The 24,334-nt window shown below is 47.4% G+C and overlaps 1 protein-coding gene across 1 annotated transcript in view; it reads right to left on the bottom strand.

The window, feature by feature from the left end:
- Window positions 1–4,993: 4,993 nt before the first annotated feature.
- IPO9 (importin 9) overlaps window positions 4,994–24,334 on the bottom strand; it is a 71,166-nt gene continuing 51,825 nt past the window's right edge. The window contains exons 20-24 of the mRNA XM_088451148.1: window positions 17,679–17,812; window positions 14,619–14,747; window positions 12,982–13,074; window positions 6,479–6,555; window positions 4,994–6,377 (exon numbers count right to left, since the gene is read on the bottom strand). Of these exons, the coding sequence (XP_088307274.1) occupies window positions 6,267–6,377; window positions 6,479–6,555; window positions 12,982–13,074; window positions 14,619–14,747; window positions 17,679–17,812 (544 nt within the window). The 3' untranslated portion in view covers window positions 4,994–6,266. The remainder of the gene's footprint in view (window positions 6,378–6,478; window positions 6,556–12,981; window positions 13,075–14,618; window positions 14,748–17,678; window positions 17,813–24,334) is intronic.

Here is a 24,334-nt window from a genome sequence, read left to right as displayed (position 1 = left end):
ACGCGCCATAAGAATCCTCAGAGAACAGTGCGGCGTACAAAGAAGACACGTCCAAGGAGAACTGCAGAGCTCAGTCAACGAGCAGAGCCAGATGATCCCAGTCCCAAGGATCACCAAAGGAGGAAGTACAGGAAGAACAATCATCCGAAACCAGTGTTGGCTAGTCGGAAATGAATATGCAGAACCGCCCCAGTTAGACGAGCCCATACTCAACTATGCCGAGGGAAGGCCAAATCCATAAGGAAGAACAGCGTCCAAGGAACAGACTGAATTTCCTGGAATGCAACAACCCCAATTGGAGCCTGTGTGAGAGTCCCTGGAGACTAGAAGAATCCACAGCTTCACCAGCGGATGAAACTATGGCACATACGCAGCACAAGCTGCCAACACGGTTTGGACCTTTGGCAGAAGGGTCAAACACCGCTGGAAGGAAAATGACAGAGTTAAAACCTGTAACGTCACGAGAGAAAGGTGTCAGTCGGCCTCCTGACCCTTCAGAAGGAAGGCCCTGAAACCGGAGGCTAAACCTTGTAACGGTTACACCCCAAGCGGTAGAGTCTCCAAACACAGAGATAAGCGTCAGATAGCAACTGAGTAGGGGCTTGCAGCCTAGTACGGTCCCAGAGATAGAGAAACCTACCGCCTCATCACTCCCAGGCCTAGAAGTACAGGCACGAAACACAACCGAGGATGTCCACCGGTCGAAAAGAACCGAGGTGCAGTGAGTCTGGATAGAGTGAAAGACACCTCCTCTGGCCCACCGTCCTTGGGAAAATTACCGTGAACCATGACTGGAGCCACCAGGAAAAAACCTAATTCGGTTAGCCTCAATGCCCCTGGGGACCTGAAGGAACACTGTGGACAGCGAAAACAGATGCTCTGAATAAAAATAAAAACAGTCAGGGCAGCCACTTGTGGCAGCCAGAGGATACCATGCAAAGCTGGAGCTTTGCAAACGTGTCGAGCGGCCCTGAGAACCCCATCCCCCACTACCGAATAGTAGGAAGACCACAGGGGGGTATTTCTCCCTGTCGCGGGAGAAACACCCTGGGAAACCACGGCCTAGGTGCCATGCACCTTTAACCGCCAGAAGATGTCTGATGCCATCGCCGCTTGTTGTCCGACCGACTGCGACCAGTCAGTGAGAACGGACAGGGTCCTTCAAACTATGGCTTGGAGTGAGAGCCCATCGAATATCCGAGCCATTGCACATGGTGACCTAAGGCCCCAAAACAGAGAAGCAACTTCACGGCGCCTCTTCCCAGGAGAGTCGCAGCCGTGGTCACTTAGCCCAACAGGAATGACCAAGAAGTGGAGCTGGATGAGAACAGAAATTGCTCCATCCTTGGATAAAGATGTGTGCTGCTGTACAGAATGGCAGAGGAGTTGAGGAGGTGCGAGCAACCCTGTCAAGTTTGGAGAATTACCCACTGGCACTCCCGAAAAGAAAACCTGTTCAGCCTGGTCGACGGACATTGCACCAACAGAACCCTTGAGAGCGAGGTCGTCAGAGTACCTGCTTCGTCTGCTGCAAGACAACACCACTGGAGAGTAGTGTCTAAGGCCACCCCCAGAACTGAGGAGTGGACCTGGAAGCAAGGAAGACCCTGCAAGTCAGGGCGAAGCCCTGTATCCTACTCAAGCAGAACCTCCAAAGAGAGCAAATTGTGCAAACTTCTGTGCACACTATGCGCGTCAGCCCCTACCGTAGTTTTGGGCAAATCCACGGAGCCAAGGCTCCACCGAATGGTAGGTCCCCGATTAGACAAGGAACCGAGTCACTTACCCATCGAGGAAGTAAGGTGACCCACCTTCAACGGAATCCGAAGATGTGCATTCTAGACCTGAAGCAGGGAGGTGTTGGCCTCCACGCTGTGAATCCCGGAGAGAGTTCCTACGAACTGAACTCACCCCATGGTGCGCAAGGCACGAAAAGACCAGAACGTGCGGAATGAACCGGTCGGCCTGTAAACAAGGAAGTAGGTAAAACCCACGTTTCCGTACCGGCAGTTGAAAAGGAGCAACCTGCCGGTGAAGAGGCGCCGTGGTGCCGGACCGTCAAGGTACCAGATGGAACCCCGTTTGAAGATGCCAGGGCCCCAGGTGACTGAAGAAGTCACCAAAATGGTGGCTGACCCCCAGCATCCAACTTACCTTGTACCAATGAACTAGGTAGAAAGTGAGATACTTTGTATGCCCTGTGTTTGTTTGGGGCCTAGCACATAGTTTCCTAGACATTGTGTTCCTTTGAACGCCTGCTGGGGAAGAAGCGGCTTGTGTCAGACTGACCCATTAAAGGAGGAAAGAAAACTTGGCAATGCGGACCCTGCCACTAGGGACGGCCAACGCCGAAGATAGTGTAAAAAACAAACAAACAAAAAAAAAGTCGGAATGTGTCTGCGAAGGGTAGCGCCAAAAAGGCCCATCAAGCCAAACCAGCTTTAGCTGACAACTCGTAAGCTATCTGTTCCCCATTTTGTTTGGCCTCCCACACAGCGCTTGTCGCACCTGACCTACCTCTGCACAAGGAAAACCCCAAGCTGAATCGCTGTGTAGCCCTATGGCTAAAATGGAAGTCTTAATCAAACGCCACCCATGTCAGGGCACACAAAGGCCGGAAACGACCCCATCCAATAAAACGAGACCGGAGACAAACGTCCAAGGTCTAGTTAGCGGATCTCTATTGGATTCTGAGGTGTACCCAGGAAGGGACATGTGGTAGTCTAAATGGCTGCCACAGTGACTGGCAAGGAAGGGTCTTCCCTCTGGGTACTGAATACGCTAGAAGTAACTGCGTAATGGACAGAGCCTCCCCGAATCCAGCGTCTCCTAAGCGTTCATGAGACTGGAGATATGCGCTGAACAGTAATGACTTTTCCGCAGTCACGCTAGGACCAAGCAAGAGGCTTGCCCTTGTTTGTAGAATGAAACCACCTACAGCAATCAGGTGGAAAACAGCAGGTCCCCTTACTTCGGGACAGCTCGAGTCTGTGCACGTTCTGTCAGTTGTGAAATTGCTAATGGTACCTAGGAGGAAGAACACGCCTGTGCCTCGCACTGCAGGGGAGGGGGCTGCAAAGCCTGAAGTCAGAGCAGGACATATATAGAGTAGGAACTTAACCCAATAGGGAACAAACCCGGGTCCTAGATGAGGGAACACCTAAGTCTGAACTTTGTATTCCTGTGGAGCGCCACCAGCAGCCCTAGGGTGCACTTAGACCTGCTGAGAGCCCCAGCCCACGCAGGTCCCACCCTGCTGGACGCAGCTTTCCAGATGCCCATGCATCACTAGGTCTTAGACCCACAAGGCTCCCGAGGCCAACTGCACATAACCCCCCTTCAGGGAGTAAACGGTCGCCAACATACATACAAACTCCACACAGTTAGGGCCGCAACGAGTATCAAACCCACAACCGCAGGGCGGTGAGGCAACAATGGCAATCATCTGTCAGGGCAGTGGATAAAGTCCAACGGTAGTGGCGACTACTGCAATAGAGGTCCTATCAGATAATAAACGGTTAATAACAGATATCATCCGTGATCCTAGCCAAAAGGCTGAGAAGCTATCAATCTAATACAGTAACCTCTGACAGCGCAACATGAAAACAATATTACACAGGCAGCTAACACAGCAAAAAGTGTACTTGGCCTTCCAGGACACAGCAGCTGTCTGGGAGACTAGTTGAATAGCAGGTGAATGTAAGCAGTCCCAGCTGAGGGAGAGACAGTCCTGTTGATCCATGCTGTCACCGTACAGGAGGGGAAAGCAGCGCTGGAAGCTTCACCCCCTCCAATCTCCCCTGTCCCGGCCACAGAGTACTTCCATTTGTTAGGGGAAAACCCAGAGTAAGCCCCGGCTGGTCCAGGCAGTCTGTGGCAAGCGCGCTCCTCCTGCATCCGTGTGAGGGGAGCCGCTGCCAAAACAAGCCTGCTGCTACTGTCTGCACACATAAGTGCTACTCCCCTGTCTGGGGAAAGCACTTGTGAAGTTCCTAACAAGCAGCCTGTGAGGTGCGCGCAACCGCAATGGAGCCACCCTCGTCAAATATGGCAAGATGGCATCGCCATCTGGGACAGCACTGCCGCCCTGCACCCTCTAAAAGGGTGCGAGCATGCACTGTCCCAGTGTCCAGGCGGTCTCTCAGAGACCGGAGTGCTCTGTGGGGGGCCCTGCTAACGCGCACCACCCCGCTGCAGCTGAATGGTGAGCTTTCTAAGCTCCCGCAGCCGCCTGCACTCACGCTGTGCGCTACTGCAAGTAGCACACAGCTCCAAACTAGAAAGTAAAGACAAAATTATATAACAAATAGCTATACTACAGAATGGCTGTGTAGCAGCCCATAAAAATGGTACCCATCTCCTCAGGCACTTAACGAAGACTGGCATGATGGGATTGCAGGGGGGAGGAGCTAGGAGTTAAAGCTAGAGAGTCATTAAGGGCCTGCTCTAGCCCAACCGACAATCCCATGGTCCAGTGTCCCCCAGCCTTGATGGAAGAGAAAAAAAACCTTATTAATTTGTGACCAGCAGGTCACTACACAACTGCTGCAGTGGCCGCTGGTTTAGTAAACAGGGTGGGGGGTTAACGCCAGATAGAGAGCAGGGAAGTATTTAACTTTTCATTTCACAGTACAGATACTGCTATCCTGAGATGGTGTATCTGTAACCAGCAGAGGAACAGAAAGTGGAGCTTTCCATTCTTCTATTAATCTCTCTCCCCATACTACTGTATGGAAAAGCAATCCAGCCACAGTGCAGGGGGCGCCACTGGAGAAGTCATCAACTTCTCATTGGTAACCTGCATCATGAATAGAACGAAGCAGTGAAAAGCCCTGTTTTCAGTTTAACAGGGTTTTTCACTTCTTCATAAATAGACCCCATACTCCGGTTTGTCCTATATTTCATGAAATTAGAATTTACTGCAACCATAAATTGTATAGTGCCGGTAGGGAAAACTATATTAAACTTTAATTTTAAAAACAGAGCTACAATGGAATGCCACATTTGCTTTTAATTTTAACACATGGCAAAACTATTTAGTGCAACAAACTATACTATCTGTTTGTCCACAGAAATAAATCTGTTGTAACAAATTATATAATACTTAACATACTTCAGAGTTAATGCAGTCATAAATGATAAATCACATTTAGGACTTTAAGATAACTTATTCACATATTTTATTTTCCTGAAGTGACTTATGAAAAACACAAAAGGTTTCCAAATTCTGCAGGTAGAAAATGAAGAGATTGGTTAAAAAGTGAAGCTCCAACTCAGTCACATGATTAATACCCCTCAGGATGGATTTCGCCACAATTTTCATTTGTGTAACTTTGCTCAAGTTCATGTTCAGCAAGTCCTGAAAGCGTGCTTTATTGTGTCCTGTTAAGCACTACTTTGCTGTCAATGTTGTTGCTTTGCTTGTTATGGATGAAGTTGAAATATGAGATTAAGCTTCTCATAGACTGGCTGAAAGCTCTTAGAAATACTGATCCCAAACCAAATAAGTACTGCTACAGAGTTTTACTAGGAAGAAAAAAATAAATATGATCCAATGTGTATGTGTAATCCTCAGCTGGACTCAGGATGAAGAGTTGGGCATTCCTTATCTCTTATGTCCAGATTTCTTTTTCAGTGTGCCCATTCAGGTGGCATTGTATTCTACATAGCAGCACTACAACACTGCAACTCCACCTGGCTACTGCTCTTTGTGCTCTCCCAGCAAAACTCTTTCTAACCTCCTGTGGGCAGAAGACCGGGAACATGCAGAAGTTGACTTGACCCTGCACCGCTTGGCATTACACTGTTTCAACATTATACAAGGCACCATGTTTTGTAAGTTATTAGTATGGAAGGGCAAGGAGGACATTACCCACAGGGGCTAGAAGAGTGCAGTCATACTAAGTCCATATTGATGCATGCTGAAGACAACGTTGCTGGTTAACAGTGAAATCAGTTGAGTATTACACAGCAAATATGCCTACCAGTTTTTGAAGACACAGCTCATACACTGCCATCCTGTGCACCACTGATTATATGTCACAATGCTCATATGATCTAATAAACATAATTAGCAATGCAGTGGAAGTGGGCCTCAAAAGAAAACAGACCAAATTCTACAAGGTCGTGCAAGTGACTCTTTGAAATAGAGAGGTTGGTCCCTCGGACTGTACAACCAGCAGGTGGGTTAAGGTTTTAGGGTAATCCCAATGCTGGTCTATGTCTTCATACAGCAAATTATCCCTTTTGATTGATATCCGATACACTTATATACCAATTGACTGCAGGATTCGACGTTCATTGTCATTCAGATGATTAGAAAATGCAGAAAAACAAGGCTGCTGGGCAAACTGCTGTAGAAATTCTGTTAGGTATGTCTAAAGCACAAAAAGAAAACAAAATAAATACAATAAATAAAAAGTGTGGGGAGGATGGGGGAGATAACATCTACTTTTTACAACTTTAACACATTTCTCACCTGCAAGTCAATCTGATACAAAGGGTCCTTCAGGACATCAGGATCATCCTCCTCGTCATCTTCATAATAATCTTCATCTATAAAACATGTTTACAGAAAATGTCATTTTACTTCTAAAACAATTGTGAAGCATTATAATAGGATTTTTGGTCAACTTACCATTGAATCCTTTTCTCTTAAGCAGGTTGGGGAATACTAGACCATGGGAGATTATAGGTTGGGGCTGGACCTGGCCCTTAATTAAATGTAGCTTTAAAACCTAAACTCCTCCCCCCTGCAATCTAACAATTCCAATACTTCTTTAAAAGAGTCCAGAGAGGAGCAGCAGGAACCCCGTGAAACTGTTAAAACCACCAAACAAACCAGTAGGGAAAAGCCCGGTTAAGAACCAAACACCTCCTGAAGTAGCCTATCATTAGGTGAAACGCGTTGATGACAAAGAGGGGCATCTTGTTCATGTCTGCAGCATGTAATTTATCCCCTAGTTTGCCGGCAAACGAACCTGACTGATTCTACCTCTGAAGACACGGTAAGCATCAGCTTTCTTCAGACTTGGACTCTTCCCTATACTGGAATCATCTCCAGGGGACAAATACGTGACTATAATTTTTATGGAAAATACCCAATTGGAATATAAAACACATAGGATCGCAGAGTAAAACGCTAATACAGCGTGTCTGTCATTCTACATTGGAATATATCTGAATAGTGTTCTGTTTTAGGTTGTTTGTTTGTTTTGTGTTTTTGATTTAGCACAGAGGTGCAAATTTTTATTATTGCAATAAAATTGCTATTTTTTTTTAGACATAACTTTATGACTATTATTGCAAATTTTATTCTGTGATTATAACTACATTCAAACTATACACAGAACCCACAGGAAGCGCCAGTGGATATATCCTTAATCTATAAAACTCTAAGGGAAGGTGAGCCCCTATTTTTATCCTCTTTTGGGGCAGCTACCTGTGTTTAGGTTTAGGTACTAGCGCTACCTTCATTCCCCCTTATTCTCTAACAAACACCTCGCACGACTGAGCGTGAGGGCTTGCAGTGTTCCCCAGCCTGCTTAAGAGAAAAGGATTAAACGGTAAGTTGACCAAAAATCCTATTCTCTTGAGGCAAGGCTGGGAAACATTGGACCATGGGACGTACCAAAGCCGCCCCCAGGGGAGGGAACGCTCAGGCTCCTGACCAGAGAACTGTACGCCCAAAGTGGGTGAAGCCGGAGGGAAAAAAAAAAAACTGAAATGTAAATAAGAGCAACTGTGTGGATAGGGTACCAGATTGCCACACCATGGAGCTGTGCTCTAAAGTCCCGCATCGTACTGGCCAAAAGTTTGCCAACGCTATAGCAGAAGGCGCTGACACCTGGTCTTGTGGCGGTCAACCCATTCTAGAATAGGCTTGAGTGATGAACGAGCTGGACCAACGAGCAAAGGTCTGCTGAGTAGCGGGCCAACCATGCTCAAACACGTTATACATGTCATAACCCGCAGTGAACCGTGGTGGCGTACCAAAGACGACGCTTCCAAGGAAATCTGCAGAGCTCAGCCCAACTAGCTGAGCCAGATCATCCCAGTCCCGGGAATTCGCCAAAGGAGGAAGAACCGGAAGGACAACATCCGAAACCAATGTCGGATGGAATCGTAAAACTTGTACGGAGAACCGCTCAAACTACATGGAAGGCTAGCAAATACGGAACCATGACGAGGGAAGGCAATAGCCATAAGGACGAACATCCAAGCAACTGACTGAAGATCCAGTTAATGCAACAACTCCAATGGAGCCTGTGTGAGAGCCCAGGATTCTAGATTAAGAATCCACCTGGGGATGAGATGGTGTCAAATACGCAGCACACCATGCAAAAACAGTCTGGACACTTGAGAGAAGAGTCAAACGCAGCTGGAAAGAAAATGACAGGGCTAAAACATGTAATGTCACAAGACCAAATCGACAGCCGGCTTCCCATCCCTACATAAGGAAGGCCACGAAATGGGAGAGGCGAAAACTTGTAACGTTTACACCACAAGAGGAAGAGTTTCCAATCCCGGAGGTAAACGCAAGATGGAAACGGAGTCCGGGCTTGCGTACGGGCCACGAGAGAGAAAGACCTGCAGCTTTATCACTCCCAGGCACAGGACTGGTGTGAAAACCAACCGAGGAAGTCCCCCGGTAGAAAGAGCCTAGTTGCAGTGGGTCTGGACGAAGTGAAAGACGCCACCCTGGACCTACCGACCTCGGGCGACCATCCGTGTACCATGACCAGTGCAGCCAGCCTGGAGCCACCAGGATTACCCTCACCTGTGCTGCCTTAATGCCCCTGGATAAATATTCAATGGAACAGACAAGGCAGCCACTTGCGGATGCCAAAACTGTGGAGCCTTGCAAACCTGCCGAGGCCCTGAAAACCCCACGTGAAAAACCTCACACTCCCGAACAGTAGGAAGGGGGAAAGAGATTGCTGAGGAAAGTACACAGTCCCACTTCCGACCTGACCACCACAGAGAGACTGAACAAAGGCTTCCTGCCCGGAAATACTACGGTATCGCTGCAGCACACTTTTGCCTGCCAGAACACATAGCTATGCCATCACCGGGTCGTTTGACCGACTGCAACAGGCCAGCAAGGACAGACAGAGTCCTTTAGAATGATGGCTTGGAGCTCAAGCCCATCGAAGAGCCGAGCCATTGTGGATGGCGACCCAAGGCCCCAGAGCCGAAAAACAAAATTCACGGCACCTCAGCCCAGGAGACTCACGGCCGTGGCCACCATGAACCCGTCCGGAAGGACCAAGGAGTGGACATGGAAAAGTACAGAATGGGAACCGAGACGGATGCCGTGCAACCCTGTTGAGACTGGAGAATTACACACTAGGACTCTCGTAAGTAGAACCTGGTGTACTAAATGGTCTCCAGGTGGAGACCAACTTGCCCAACAACCGTATGTTCAACACGGTCAATGGACGAGGTACCGACAGAACCGCTGAGACCAAGATCGGTAGGGTCCCAGCACTGTCTGCCACATGATACCACCACTGGAGAGAGGTCAAATTATGATACCTGCTGTGCGCACTATGCGCGGCAGCACCGACTGTGTTGTAACCACACGGAGCCAGGGCTCCACCGAATGGTAGGTGCAGAATAGACAAGGAACAGAGTCATGTACCCACTGAGGAAACAGGACGACCTGCCTGAAATGGAAACTGAAAACACCCGTTAGACGTCTAGCGAGGAGGTCTCCGCCTCCATGCTGTGCTTCCCGGAAAGGAGAGAGTTCATGCAAACTGAACTACCCATGGCTCACAGCACGAAGAGACAAGAGCGGCTGTAATTAACCAATTGGCCTGAGAACTAGGAAGGGGACACCACCAGCTTCCATAACTGCTGTGGAATTGGAACAAAACATGCCGGCTGAGGGCCCGGCCCTATCGTAAACAAAAACATTAACTGGTAAGCACCCAGCTGGCTAAAAACGTCACCAAGCTGTCGGAGAGAGGGGGAGGGAAAGAGAGAGGGAGAGAGTGACTCAGTTAGGCCAAAGGCTTCCTTGGAGCATAGTCCCCCTAACGGAGAGTGTTACTGAAACCTCTGCCTCCATAACTGAAAAGGTTACTAGACGTTAACCCCTGCTGGGGAAGAAGCAGCTCGTGTCAGACTGGCCGTCCAAGGATGCACCACCCTGACAGAGGAGCAAAAATTTGGCAATGCAGACCCCACCATTGGAGATGGCTACTGACAGAGAAAGTCCTTACTAAACCGTTGATAGCTAAGGAACAAACCGGCAAAGAATGCGTATGGGAAGAGTAGAGCCAAAGGGCCCTTTAAGCCAAAGCGGTCATAGCGGACAACTCGGAAGCTGCCTGTGCCCAGTCTTGCCTGGCCTCCCACACAGAGCTTGCCGCGCATGTCCTGCCAATGTAGAAGGGAATCCCAGGGGGAATCACTATCAAGCCCCACAGCAAAGTCGGCAGTAGTAGTGACCATCGCTCACTCCACCCCTGCAGGGCTCGCCAAGGCCGGATAACGCCCCCAGTGCCTATCAAACCAGACCAGAGACCACTCTCAAAGGTCTAGCTAGCAGATCCCCATTGGATGCGGAGCCCCGGCCAGTAAGGGGCGTGTGTGGCGGTCTAAATGGCTACAGCAGCAATTACCATGGAAGGTTCTTTACTTTGGATACCCAATCCACTGAAAGCAACTGTGTAAGGAACAGAGCTCTCCAAAACCGGTGTTTCCTAAGCCTCCCTGATGAGACTGGAGATTCGCCGAAGGGAAAGTAATGACTTCCGTTGCCAACGCTTGGACAGAGCCAGCACAACAGCTTGGGAATCCATAACTAAAAACGCCAACAGAGTGGTGCGCAGCACCAAAGAGGCAGAAAAGATAGCAAGTCCTATTGCTTTGGGACATAGCAAGCATGCGCAAAGTCGATCCTTTGTGAAATTGCTAAAGGCAACCCTCCACCTGCGCCTCGCACAGCAGAGGATTACTGCACAAAAAATAAAAAACAAAGTAAGTTGTGATGTGCGCTGCAAAACACAGAACCAGAGCTAGACATACCTTGGCTGGGAACTCTATAGAGGGAACAAAGCCCGTGCCAGAGATGAGGGAAGACCCAAGCCTTACCTTGGTCTCCCTGTGAAGCTCCACCAACTGCACTAGGGCGTACACTGACCTGCTGAGAGCCCCAGCCTAAGCAGGTCTTACCCTGTTGGACGCAGCACCCAAGATGCCTATGCGTCACCCGGTCCTATACACGCAAGGCCCCATGGGCAACTGCTCGTTACTCTACGCATGGGAGCAAACAGCGGCCAAAATACAGCAAAAACCCTGCATACAAACTCCACACTGTTAGGGCTGTAGCGGGAATCGAACCCACGCCAACCATCACACCGTCCGTGTTGTCAGGATAGCAGATAGATACTCTTCAGGAGACGTACCCTGACTATCAGTTACTGCCCAACGCCATTAGTCACCATCTATGTAGACAGAGAGGGTCTATAAATCTGTGGCGATTCAGAGAGGGGGTATATAAATCTGTGGCGATTCAGAGAGGGGGCGTATCAGATATTAACTGATACTACACTTGATCTTAGCCAATAGGTCAAGAAGCAAAGCATGTTGACAGTTTGCTTCTGTAACATCTGACAGCAGTTGCACCTAAACCCAATTAGCAGGTGGTAATTAAAACAGGTACCCAGTTGTTAGTAAATTAAAACAGGGCTACACAGGCAGCTTAATAAAGAAACAAGGGTACTTCGACTTCCAGAGGTCCAACACCATTGCTGCAAGGGAGAGGATTTGTGCAGGCGAATGCAACAGTTCCGGCAGATGCATGACTTATCCAGGCATCCCCTGCTGTCCCCGCTCACTGTGCCACTGCCTGATAATTATTATCCTTTATTTATATAGTGCCACAAGTGTTCTGCAGCGCCTTACATAGTACATAGAACTAATAAGTGAAGAAACAAGTAACTTACAGTACATTACAGTGCAGGACAAGGACACAATTTATATACATTGCTGCAATAGCGTTTAAACACTCACAATAAGCAGCAGGGAGTTGGTAGTCACTTGTTAGGTGCCCTTATGGGGAGTAAAGAGTCGAAGAAAATGAGAAGCACATGAGGGAAGAGGTCCCTGCTCGTGAGAGCTTACATTCTAAAGGGGAGGGGCAGATAGACAGGCGTGACACAGAAGGGGAAGATCGGGAGAAAGAGCATGAAGTGGGTTAGGATGAGAGCTGGAAGATCTTGATGACGTAGTGGGTCTTGAGAGCCCGTTTGAAGATTCGTAGAGAGGTGGAGAGTCTGATAGGGAGAGAGAGAGAGCATTCCAAAGGTAGGGAGCAGCACTGGCAAAATCTTGGATGCGGGAGTGGGAGAAAGTTATCAGTTGGCAAGAGAGGTGGCATGCATTAGATGAGTGAAGTGGACGGGCAGGAGTGTGAAGGGAGAGAAGGTCAGAAATGTATGTGGGAGAGGATTTGGTGAGGGCTTTGAAGGTGAGTGTAAGAACCTTGAATTGGCATTTGAATGGGAAGGGGAACCAGTGTAGGGCTTGAAGGAGAGGCGAAGCAGATGTAGAACGTCTGGAGAGGATGAGCCGAGCAGCAGCACTGAGAACTGATTGTAGTGGAGAGAGGTGAGAGACTGGGAGGCCAGCTAGGAGAAGGTTACAGTAGTCCAATCTGGAGATGACCAGTGAGTGGATGAGGGTTTTACTACAATAAAGCCTGATGAGGAGAGCCGCGCTGGAAGCTCCGCCCCCTCCCATCTTCACTCTCCCGGGACACTGAGTACTTCCCCGTGTGAGGGAAAACTACGGTTCAGCCCAGCTGGTCCGGGCAGCCTGAGGCATGCGCGCTCCTTCTGCATCTGCGTGACAGTGTGCGCCAGTCCCCCACTCCAGCAGATGAGATGTTCTTACATCTGGTTGAGTTATAGCAGCAATATGCAGTCCGCTATTAATGTATATTTAAAGCTGTTAGATGTAAAGGTTTACCATATTTATTGCTGGAAAGGATGTCTGATAAAAGTTGTCCAGCCAAACCATCATCCTCATCCTCGTCATCTTCCCACATATCGTTGGTGTCATCTGAAAAAAAACTTTGCTAATTTATGCTGAAAACAATAATTAAATGTCTTAATTTAAAGTCTCAAAGGTAACACTCCCTACTGTAGTGTCACGGCTTACAAAGTACTGCGCAGTAATAAGACTGCTAACTCCTGCCATTGCTCTTTGGACTGCTTTGAATTTCTTGAAATTTAACAAAAAAGGTGTTTAACATTTAGCTCAGGAGCATAAGTTTAAACCAAAATCCATTTTAGTTTGAGTAAAAAACTATTGCTTCATCAAGTTTTTATATATTAAACATTTTGATTAAAAGCTGGTTGATTAACACCTCAGCTAAAAATAGAAAGTTTTTATATTAGCACATACCAAATGACATTTACTTTTGAGAAAAGGTGGCGTCAAAGTTGGCAAAACCAAATGACTTTCAAATTTACCAATCATGAATAATGGACAAAATGTTCCCTTTACCAATTTTAAATCAGTTTATAATGAGTGTTAAGGTCCCTAGAGAATCACTGCATTCCCCCTACACTAGCACCAAAATTAATGCTATCCCAATGAGAGTAATGGAATGTTATTAAACAGCTTATTGCATAATTATTATTATTTATGATTATCTGGTGTGTTACTAGCTACTGTGCAATTACTGGTTCTCAAGTCAATTTATTACTTGTATGAAGTAGTATGATTGAGAAGAGTCTGGGCTATAGTCTTTGGTCTCTGTCCTATTAATGGCTCATCCTACTAACAAACCATAATTCAGGATCTCCAAATGAGTATGCAATAAATAAAAGCTACAAAACTCAATATTCTACTGCAGGGCTTGACAATATTTTCTAAAATCTAGGATCCAGGATGAAAGTGTAGGAACCAGACCACCGTCCCCCCAAAAAAAATTACAGGAGTGATTGAGGAGCACAGCTCTGTGTGTTATGCAACCTTTATACAGACTATACTAGTCCACAAAATGGTCATAGTTGAATTGATAAAGTAAAATGGAGGCTCCCTCACTGCGCTGCACATATCCCCTGCTCCACCCCCCACCCTCCAGTAATAAATGACCTCATTTCACATAAAACAATGGTGCCAGAAAGTACAACAAAACCCCCCTCCTCTCGTGGTCACACCACTATCCATCTGAAGCCACTCCGCAATCCCTGGCCACGCATAGACCCTACTACCAGAGGACGCTATACAGCTGGGACATACAGGATGATCAGCGTAGAATGAGACAAGACAGCAGGGATCCGAGCAGGTCAGGATGGAGAGGAGTCGTCGGTCCAGGCCGGGACAGACACAGGCACAGCAGTCACCGCAGGCGACACTCAGCACATGCACTCCTGTGCATGATATGAACACCACAATACTATAGGCACAAATCTCCGCCAGAGCTGACGAGGATCCGCTTCCTTCTTTACTGCAAAATCTAGTAGCCAGGCAGCAAAATCTGGTAGCCATGGCGACCTGGCCCCCGGGATTTGTCGAGCCCTGTTCTACTGTAATTAATCATCATAGTCAAGAACAAAAGAGGAGCGACTGAAAAATATTAAATTGTTCTTACATACCGCCATTACCCTGGGCCCACTCATCTTCTGTATGTCTGGTGGCATTTGCTTCAATAACACTTGATAGCTCATTAATGATGAGCTTGTAAATCTTAACCAGCAAAGGTATGGTTGTAAAACGTTGAGGATCTAAAAAGAGGTTAAAAAAAAAAAAACGACAATAGGAAATCTTATATGATTAAAGCAACAAGCAGAACAAACCAACTTAGATGTGGAAAAAAAACTTTATGTAAATGTTAGAATTTGGATTATGTACTCACAGTAAATTCCCTTCCTTGTAATCAAGCTGGGGGACAATGCATTAATGACTTGTGGGAAGGGGGGCTGGCACAGGAGTATAGGCACTACAAGGTTAAGTGCAAAGCTTCACCCCCTCTGACCACTCCCACCTCCACCAGACCTCTTTTTTTTTTTGCATAACAAAGCCAGACATAAGAACAACAACTACAACAAGTGTAACAAAAAAAAAACAACCAGAACACAGAACAATTATTCAAGTAGGGAAAGCAGTGTCCCCCAGATGGATTACAGGGAAGGGATTTGATGTGGAGTACAAAAATACAATTTCCTCTTGCATCCAATTTGGGGGACATTGCAGTAATGACTTGTGGGAAATCACAGAGCAAACCTAACATGGGGGGGACGTCACCTGGCAAAGACTAAGTAAGCAGCACTCAGCCCTGTAAGCAAGAACTGAGGCACAGAAAAAAAAAAAAAAAGGTAAAGGGAAAGAAACCTAGCTGGCTACTTAAACGTGCTGTACTCCTAAGACACTTAAAAAAAACCATGAGGTCCGGTGGAGGTGGGAGGGGTTATAGGGGGGCAGGGCTTTACACTTAACCTTTTAGTACCTATACTTCTGTGCCAGCCCCTCTACCCACAAGTCATTAATGCAGTGTCCCCCAGATTGGATTCAAGAGGAACAAACTCATCCGTACTGTAAGATTAATAATATTGTTGCGTAACAATACTATAGAAAAAAACGGAGCTTGAAAAAGTCTACCGGGGTACTCCTAACGTGCCGCGTTTTTACTGTTGTTCCAATACAAGATCCAGTAAGCAGGAACCTGCGTCACACAGAATGGTTGTTCCTATCCTGATTTTATCAGATCTTTCCATCAAGTTGCACCTGCCAGCAACCCTGTAAAGTATTACATATGAAGCAAGTGGATTGGCTTGGCTTAGCATCCTTTAAGTGGAATCCCCACATTACCGCTGGCACAGCATCTATAAGAGAACTCCTTAATCATACCAACATTTGTTTCTACTCTCCTGCTTATACTTATTCTGGAGCAGGGGTTGGCAACCTCTGGTACTTCAGCTGCCAAGGAACTACACATCCCAAAAGTCCTTGCCAATGTTTTAGCATGTCTTAATAGCAGCGTGTGCCTGGGCATTCTGGGATGTGTAGTTACACAGCAGCTGGAGTGCCACAAGCCTAAACCTAACACTTATTGTTGGGATCGTAGCTGCTAAGATTCTGGAGCCGGATTCTGACTCCTGTTGAGATTCCGGCACCAGGATGCCAACTGCATCCCAGATGGATTACCCGGTTTGCAGTTAAAAATAGTAGGGGATAAATGTAATAAACCAGGAGAAGATGATAGTTTTGCTGTCCTGTGCGGTCCCTTTATGGGTAGTTCAGAGTTCACTATTTTGGTCCCAGTTGTTAATTATAGAGGCAAAATGAGTTACCAGGGGTGGCTTATATTCCTACAGCTCGTGCAGTCCCTGCAGAGGTAATTCTTTCAGTGGCCTTTATCCATAGGTTTGGAACTCCTGTGAAGCACGGGGATAATTTTCCCAAATGGTATATTTCCACAAGGCAACTGTATTTGCCACAGGTATTGAAGAGTGTGATACAGTAAACAGCAAACCACACTAAGTAAAAAGGTAATCCTAACGAGTTTATTTGTGTGTCAGCTTTGTCAGAAGCATAAATATGCAGATGACTAGCCCCACTTATCCTCTGCAGTGAAGGAATTAAGGAATAACAGAGCTTATTACAAATCTTTGATTTTACTGGTAATGTGATCGATCGCATACACATTAAATAAATACTTAACAGAGGGGCTGATTCAGACTTAAGAGCAAATTTAAAAATATATATATATAAAAAAAAAAAAAGGAGCATTTTGCACCCTGGTAAAACCATGTTGCAATGCAGGTGGGACAGATTTAAAATGTGCATGGAGAAATTTAAAGTTGGGAAGGGTGTGTGTGCTAAGTTAATTTTAGTTTTCAGTGTAAAAACAAAGTTGCCAGGTAGCTTGCTACATGCAAAAGCAAACAGTATTTTCCCAGCATGCAATTAAAATTAATGCAACATGGTTTATGCCAGGAGCAAATTGCTCTTTTTGCTCCTTTTAGTCATCTTAACTTTATCACTCCTTTAGTGACCTTAACTCTGAATCAGGCCCACAATACATTTATTGCAGATGTACAGATAAGTATATATCAAACTTTCAAATATTTACATGAAATTCAGTGATAAGTTCGAAGTTCTGCCCTTTTAAGATCATTCATAACTGTGTTAATTTAAGAAACTTTTGGCAACATTCAACTTTAGATAATATTAGAGCATAAACTCCAAGTTTACAAAATAGGCTCCCGAGTGGCTTATGTTTTACCATAAATCTTTCAAACAAGCATCACAGGTACACAAGTAAACAGACGTAAAATGTGCCGTGCTCCCTTTTGTCTTTACAAATAAAATATTGCTCCTAATTAAACCTTTATCCAATTTCCTTGCACACTAATGTCTAGTGGAAGGCTTTCTACAAGTTACATTAAAAAAGTATTAAATAAATAATGGCTGAATGTACACACGTAAAAGCAGAGTTCATGAGAAAAGTTTGTAGAGTGACCCTGAAGCATAAAGCATATATGGTGGAGACTTAGAAAGTTGATATTTCTTCATCTGCTTAATGGGATGTTTTTTTCTAGCAATTCCACCTTAAATACTGAAAGGAAAATGCAATGCTGCATGTACTACATTTTACAAAATGGTTGTATTCAAAATTTAGATTAAAAAAAAACCCCCCCCAAAAAAAACCTCACTTCTTGTGGTCTTTGACCTGGTGCGGATTCCTTCTTCCATATTAAATATTTCATCACCTTTAACTTTGATATCTTGAAGCCTTTTGTCATCCATAGTAATGCCAAATTGCAGAATCTTGCAAAGGGCCACTGAGCTGGGGAGCAAGATAGACTTAGTATAAAATAGATATAAAAGAACAATGAAGCGCTGTCTAAATGTTTAGCAATAAATCAAAAATTTTATTATAAAAGCTATGAAATAAAAAGTAAAAAGGCGTGTAGACTACCAGGACAACCTGGTGACATATATTACACAATATCTAAAAGACTAATCTAAAACCTATATGCGCTATTAAGGCAGATACAATTGTTGAAAAATAGTTGCAGAGATCCCTACATGCCAAATGTAGACAGCTTCTGGCTCTCTATCTGTAGAATAATCTCCATGCATGCTCTAGCACCTATGGGGCAAATTCATTATGTGGAGGATGTCATTCTACATAGGATAATTTGCCTGTGGGCACGCACTTTTAAAGAAATATTACCAACTACACTATTATAAACTGAATTTACCGTTTTAAGCATTGTAGCAGTTGGCTAGGGTCTAGCCCAAAACTAACTAGAAAACTAAAAAAAACTTTTGATGGGTTTTAATGAAAAAGTAGCCCAACTATTTTATGTCAGTGATGTCTGGAAACACACTACAAACTCTCTTCTACCATTGCTGTTGCTGCAAAGACTTCTACCTGAGAAAGTCCTTGTAAGAAGTAAACAAAAATTGATATACTTGCATTTTGGGCTTTCGAAAAACCGTTTTCTTGCTAATACAATCTTTTCTCTTAGATCAGACGACAGATACACAGGTGCTTGACCACCAACCCATAAGAGGTAATGCAATTGGTTAATATTGAAACAACCCTTCTAACCCTACTTAATCCCTTTATAAAGCCAATGTACTAACTCCTTTTCAAACAGCAATGAGTAGTATATAAAAATAAGTAAAAGGGACAACAATCAAACCAACCAAATATTAATGTCTTAAGAAAAATTTTAAAACAAAAACAAGTGTAAAAGAACAAGATTCTGGGGCTGGAAGCTGTAATTGAAATAAAAATGTAAAAGGTAATTTGCACCTTTAATGAGGCAGCACAGTGGATACTTCAAAGTATTAATTTATGGAGTGCAAGACACTTATTAAGCAACCATGGCCTGCAACACTTTTCTAATAAAGCTAGGCTCAGCTGAGCAAAGGAGGCATGCAACAACATTTTGTGAAGGTGTAATGGGAACACAAGGTTCAAGCTGTTTATAGCTGTTCAGCTGAAGGTTCAAATTATCCATGTCCAGCATAAGACAGATGCACACACAGAGTGAGCTTTCAACATGGCATTCAATTCACCTCACAACCCCACAGAGATGGACTGTGACTAGGTTACCATGCCCTAACCTGGACTCCGAAAGAACCAAGGGATATTTTTCTTCTAAGAAAAAACTAGTATGTTTTAAGTATATTATTAGGGTGAGAATGAGGAGTGTTGGCAAACCGCCTCTGCCTAATTGCACTGAAGGCAGAAAAACAAGAGATATGGTAAGAACTTACCTTTGTTATCTCGGTTTCTACGAAGTCCATAGGGTCCACAGGGTTGACCATGGGGTATAGCTGGATCTGGATCCATGGGCACCACGCAGTTAAAGCTTTAGCTGCTCCCAGGATGCACTTGGGTCCGTCCTCCTCTATACCCCGCCCCCGAGCCACAGCACCTCAGTTGGTAAGCAGCCAAGGCCGGAGGAGACTAAACAGAGAGAAGGAAGACTGGAACACACAAGAAACCATACTCACAGAAATGGGAGACGGAAAACCGGTGACCAGCCACACAGCCCATTTGAAGCCAGGTGCGTCAGGGCGGGCGCCCTGTGGACCCTATGGACTTAGTAGAAACAGAGATAAAGGTAAGTTCTTACCATATCTCTTGTTTTCTACTTCAGGGTCCATAGGGGGTCCACAGAGTTGACCTTGGGGATGTCCCAAAGCAGTTCAACTAAGGGCGGGGACGCTCCTGTGCTGAAAGGAGCACCCGGCACCCAAAGGATGCATCCTGAGAGGCGAAGGTGTCAAACGCATAGAACCTCAAAAACGTTTGAATTGAAGACCAAGTGGCCGCCTTACACAGATGAACAGCAGAAGCGCCACGTCTAGCAGCCCAAGAAGGACCCACGGAACGAGTGGAATGAGCCTAAACAAAGGCTGGCACAGGTAAACCCTCCTGTGCATAAGCCTCACAAATAACGTAACGAAGCCAACGGGCTAACGTTTGTTTCTTGGCAGGCCAACCCCTCTTGTGAAAACCAAAGAGGAAAAACAAGGAATCGGACTTCCTAACCAAAGCGTCCGGTCCACATAGATTCTAAGCGCCCGGACCACATCTAAGGAAGTCTCACCAGCTGAAAGATCAGGGGACTGAAAAGCTGGCACAACAAGTTCCTGATTAATGTGGAACTTCGAGACCACTTTGGGCAAAAACTCAGGACGAGTGCAGAGCACCGCTCTGTCCTGGTGAAAAATCAGGAAAGGAGGGCGACAGGAAAGCGCCCCCAATTCAGACGCCCTCCTGGCCGAAGCAATTGCCAGGAGAAAAACCGTTTTAAATGTCAGCCACTTGAGCTCCACCGACTCAAGAGGCTCAAACGGAGGACCCTGCAGGACCCATAGAACCACCGCCAAGTCCTAAGGAGCCACAGGAGGCACAAAGGGAGGCTGGATCCTGAACACCTTGGAAAAAGGTGTGACCATCCGGCAGTATTGCAATCCGCCGTTGAAACCACACGGACAAGGCGGACACATGAACCTTCAGAGATGCAAGGCGTAAGCCAAGGTCCAATCCTGATTGAAGAAATTCCAAGATCCTAGAAACTCGGAACACCTGAGGATCATAATGTCTGGACTCACACCACTTAAAGTAAGTGTGCCACATCCTGTGATAAATCCGTGCTGAAGCAGGCTTGCGTGCCCTGAGCATGGTACCAATAACCGAACTGGAGAAGCCTCGAGACATCAAGACGGCTGTCTCAAGAGCCACGCCGTCAAAGACAGCCGAACCAGATCCGGGTAAAGGCAGGGCCCTTGAGACAACAGGTCCCGACACTGAGGAAGAAGGTACGGCACGTCGATGGAGAGGCTCCTGAGATCGGAGTACCAAGGACGTCTGGGCCACGCCGGAGCCACCAGCACAAGCGTGCCGCCGTCCTGCTTGAATTTCCGCAGAACTCGAGGAAGTAGGGATATCGGAGGAAACAGATACGCTAGGTGAAACGCCCATTTCACCGACAGCGCGTCCACCAGACTTGCGCCTGCGTCTCTTGTCCTTGACCCGTAAACGGGCAACTTGTGATTGTGACGTGAGGCCATCAAGTCCAGCTACGGCAGTCCCCACCTGTCCACGAGTAGCTGAAACACCTCTGGGTGAAGCGACCATTCCCCGGGATGCACGTCGTGATGGCTGAGGAAGTCCGCTTCCCAATTGAGGACTCCGGGGATGAAGACCGCCGAGATCGCTGGAATGTGATACTCCGCCCAAGTCAGGATGCGAGACACCTCCGACATCGCTGCCCGACTGCGAGTTCCTCCTTGGTGGTTGATATACGGCACCGTGGTGGCGTTGTCGGACTGCACCTGTACCGCCCTTCCGTGAAGAGCGGGACCGGGCGACTGCAGGGCCTTGTATACTGCCCGCAGTTCCAGGATGTTGATGGGGAGAAGTGCTTCTTCCGCAGACCAATGACCCTGGAGAGCCGGTCACTGCCCCCCAACCCCGGAGACTGGCATCCGTCGTGAGCAGGACCCAGTCCGGGATCCAAAAGGGGCGCCCCTCGACCAGATGAGCTGTCTGAAGCCAAAGATTGCCGAACCTCCGGGGACAACACCAGCACCTGAGAGCGGAACCGGTGAGGTAACCCGTTCCCATTCCGATAGAATCAGCCCCTGCAGGGGCCGGGAATGGAACTGGGCAAATTCCACCATGTCGAATGTCGACACCATGGACCCCAGTGCTCTCATAGCCGAATGGACCGACAGGCGGCAACTGCGTATCCGCAGCTGTAGGGAGGCGACCTTCTCCGGAGTCAGGAAGATCCTTTTCCGACGCGAATCCAGCAGGGCTCCCAAATGAACCATCCGCTGTGATGGAATCAGGGAGGACTTTTTCCAATTTATCAACCACCCGTGTGCTTGCAGGCAAGCGATCGTCAGGTGGAGATGTTGAAGCAGTACCTCCGGGGAGCTCGCCAGCAACAGGAGGACGTCCAGATACGGCAGCAGCCGTACATTCTGGTTCCGAAGATGTGCGGCCATGACCGCCATAATCTTCGTGAACACCATCGGTGCCGTGGAGAGACCAAAGGGTAGCGCCCGGAACTGATAGTGGTGTTGAAGGATAGCGAACCTCAGATACCGCTGGTGCTATCGGAACATGGAGGTAGGCGTCTTGGATATGCAGGGACACCATGTAATCCCCCGGTTCCATCGCCAGAATGATGGAACGTAACGTTTCCATCCTGAACTTGGGAACTCTGAGGAATTTGTTCAGAGACTTCAAGTTGATGATAGGGCGATGAGAACCATTGGGTTTCTGCCCCAGAAACAGAGACGAATAATACCCCGTCCCTCGTTGTGATTGAGGAACGGGAACAATGAAACCTGCTTTCAGCAAGGACTCTACAGCCTCCTGAATCTGTAACGCCTTGGTCTTGTCCTGAAAAGGACTCGTGCAGAAAAACTGGTGGGGTGGTCTGTGCCGAAAAGACAGGCCGTACCCCTGGGAGACCACTTCTCGAACCCAGGCATCCGTGGTGGTATTGTGCCAGCACTGGGCAAATAGAAGAAGTCGGTCTCCCACTCTGAGGTTCCCCAGAGGGAGGCCCGTCCCAGCAGGCCGCAGGTTTATCTTCCTGCTTGGAAGAAGGGCGCCGAGCATTCCAGGCTTGCTTCTTGGGTTTAGAGGCAGTCTTACTCGCCGACTGTCTCGGGAAGGACTGACCTTTTGCCTTACCCTGAACCCGAAAGGAACGAAAAGCCGAACTCCGAACCTTAGCAGGCAGTGCCGCCGAAGGGAGGAAAGCCGACTTGGATTTAGCCAGGGTATCCACTATTTTGTCCAAGTCCGGACCAAATAGTAATTCCCCATTGAAAGGTAAGGCCTCCAGGCCTTTCTTTGAATCAGAGTCCGCTCTCCAGGACCGCAACCATAAGGATCGGCAGGCAGACACCGCTGCAGCCGATACCCGCGAAGTCAGCAGACTAGCATCTAAAGAGGCTTCCCCAATTTAAGAAGCAGCGTCCCTCATCTGTCCCAACAACGCCCTCTGGACATCCGGAGCGTCGTCCGGGAAGGTATCTTCCAATGCATTGGCCCACCCCTCAATGGCCTTGGCCACCCAGGAGATGGCCATGGACGGTCGGGCCACCACCCCGGAGAGGGAGTAAATAGACTTTAAGCAAGTCTCAACTTTCCTGTCCGTGGGATCCTTCAGCGAGGATATAGACGGTAATGGTAAGGTAGCGCCCCGAGTTAAACGGGTGACATGGGAATCCACCGCCGGTGGAGTTTCCCATTTTTTACAATGTGCCTCAGGGAAGGGATAATTAGAAGCCAACCGCTTCTGAGGAAGGAATCTCTTACTGGGCGCCTGCCAAGCTACCGCCATATGATCCGTCAACTGATCCGACAGGGGAAACACTGCAGAAGCCACCTTAGTTTTTTTGAAACTAGGATACTTCGACTTAGGAGCCAGTGCCTCATCCTCTATAAGAAGAATGGCTCGCACCGCCCTAACCAGTGCTCGCACATTAATGGACAACTTGGTATCCATTTCCTGGACCGAGGCGTCCGAGTCAGTGTCATCAGGGACCTCCCCATCTGAGGAACCCTCTGAGTCCGATACCTGAGCCGCCCGCGCCATGAGTGGGCGTTTCGAAACCCTAGAAGGCATGTCAGTCTGCAGCATTGACTGAAAAGCCGAGGATGCGGCCGCCAAATTTTGCACGGAGTTGGAGAGCACATCCACCCAGGGTGGAGGAGTCGCCATAGGGGCCTGAAAAGGTACCACAGGCTGCTGCGGCACAGGGGAAGCCTGTATATACATAGGCAACCCCGCATAGGGACCTACTGATTGAGACCCAGGAGGACTCCGCAATAACTGCGGGACACCCGGGGAATGGGGGATGGTCGGCTGGGGTAACGCCCTAGTAGGGAGAGCAGTCGGGACCGACAGACGGTCCGCAATAGACACCAGCACTTGAGAAAACATCGCCCACGGTGGTTCCTGCGGCAGAGAAGGTCTGGATGGGCCAGGAGCCACCTGGCACCGACTACACAGGCCATCCTGTGACAAATCCTCCCAATCCACTCCTGCAGAACAGCGTCCGCAGGAGGCCAACACCGGGGCCACTGAGCGCTCAACCTCCTCGTCTGACATGACAGAATATATTATATAGACAAAAAAATATATCTAGCAACAGGGTAGAAGTAAACGTAATCACCGGTGTGTTGAACAACAGCCCACAATATGGCACTGTGTAGCACACCACTATGTGACGAACCTCACAAATACGTGATTTATATAGGTGAGGTCTGTAGAAACGCCCCTCCCCCACACACCTGTAGGGCTTGTAGGAGAAGTAA

The sequence above is a fragment of the Taudactylus pleione genome, unplaced genomic scaffold, assembly GCF_031769625.1.
Source record: "Taudactylus pleione unplaced genomic scaffold, aTauple2 ptg000538l, whole genome shotgun sequence".
NCBI classification, from domain to species: Eukaryota; Metazoa; Chordata; class Amphibia; order Anura; family Myobatrachidae; genus Taudactylus; species Taudactylus pleione.
This window is presented reverse-complemented; position numbering and strand designations above follow the sequence as displayed.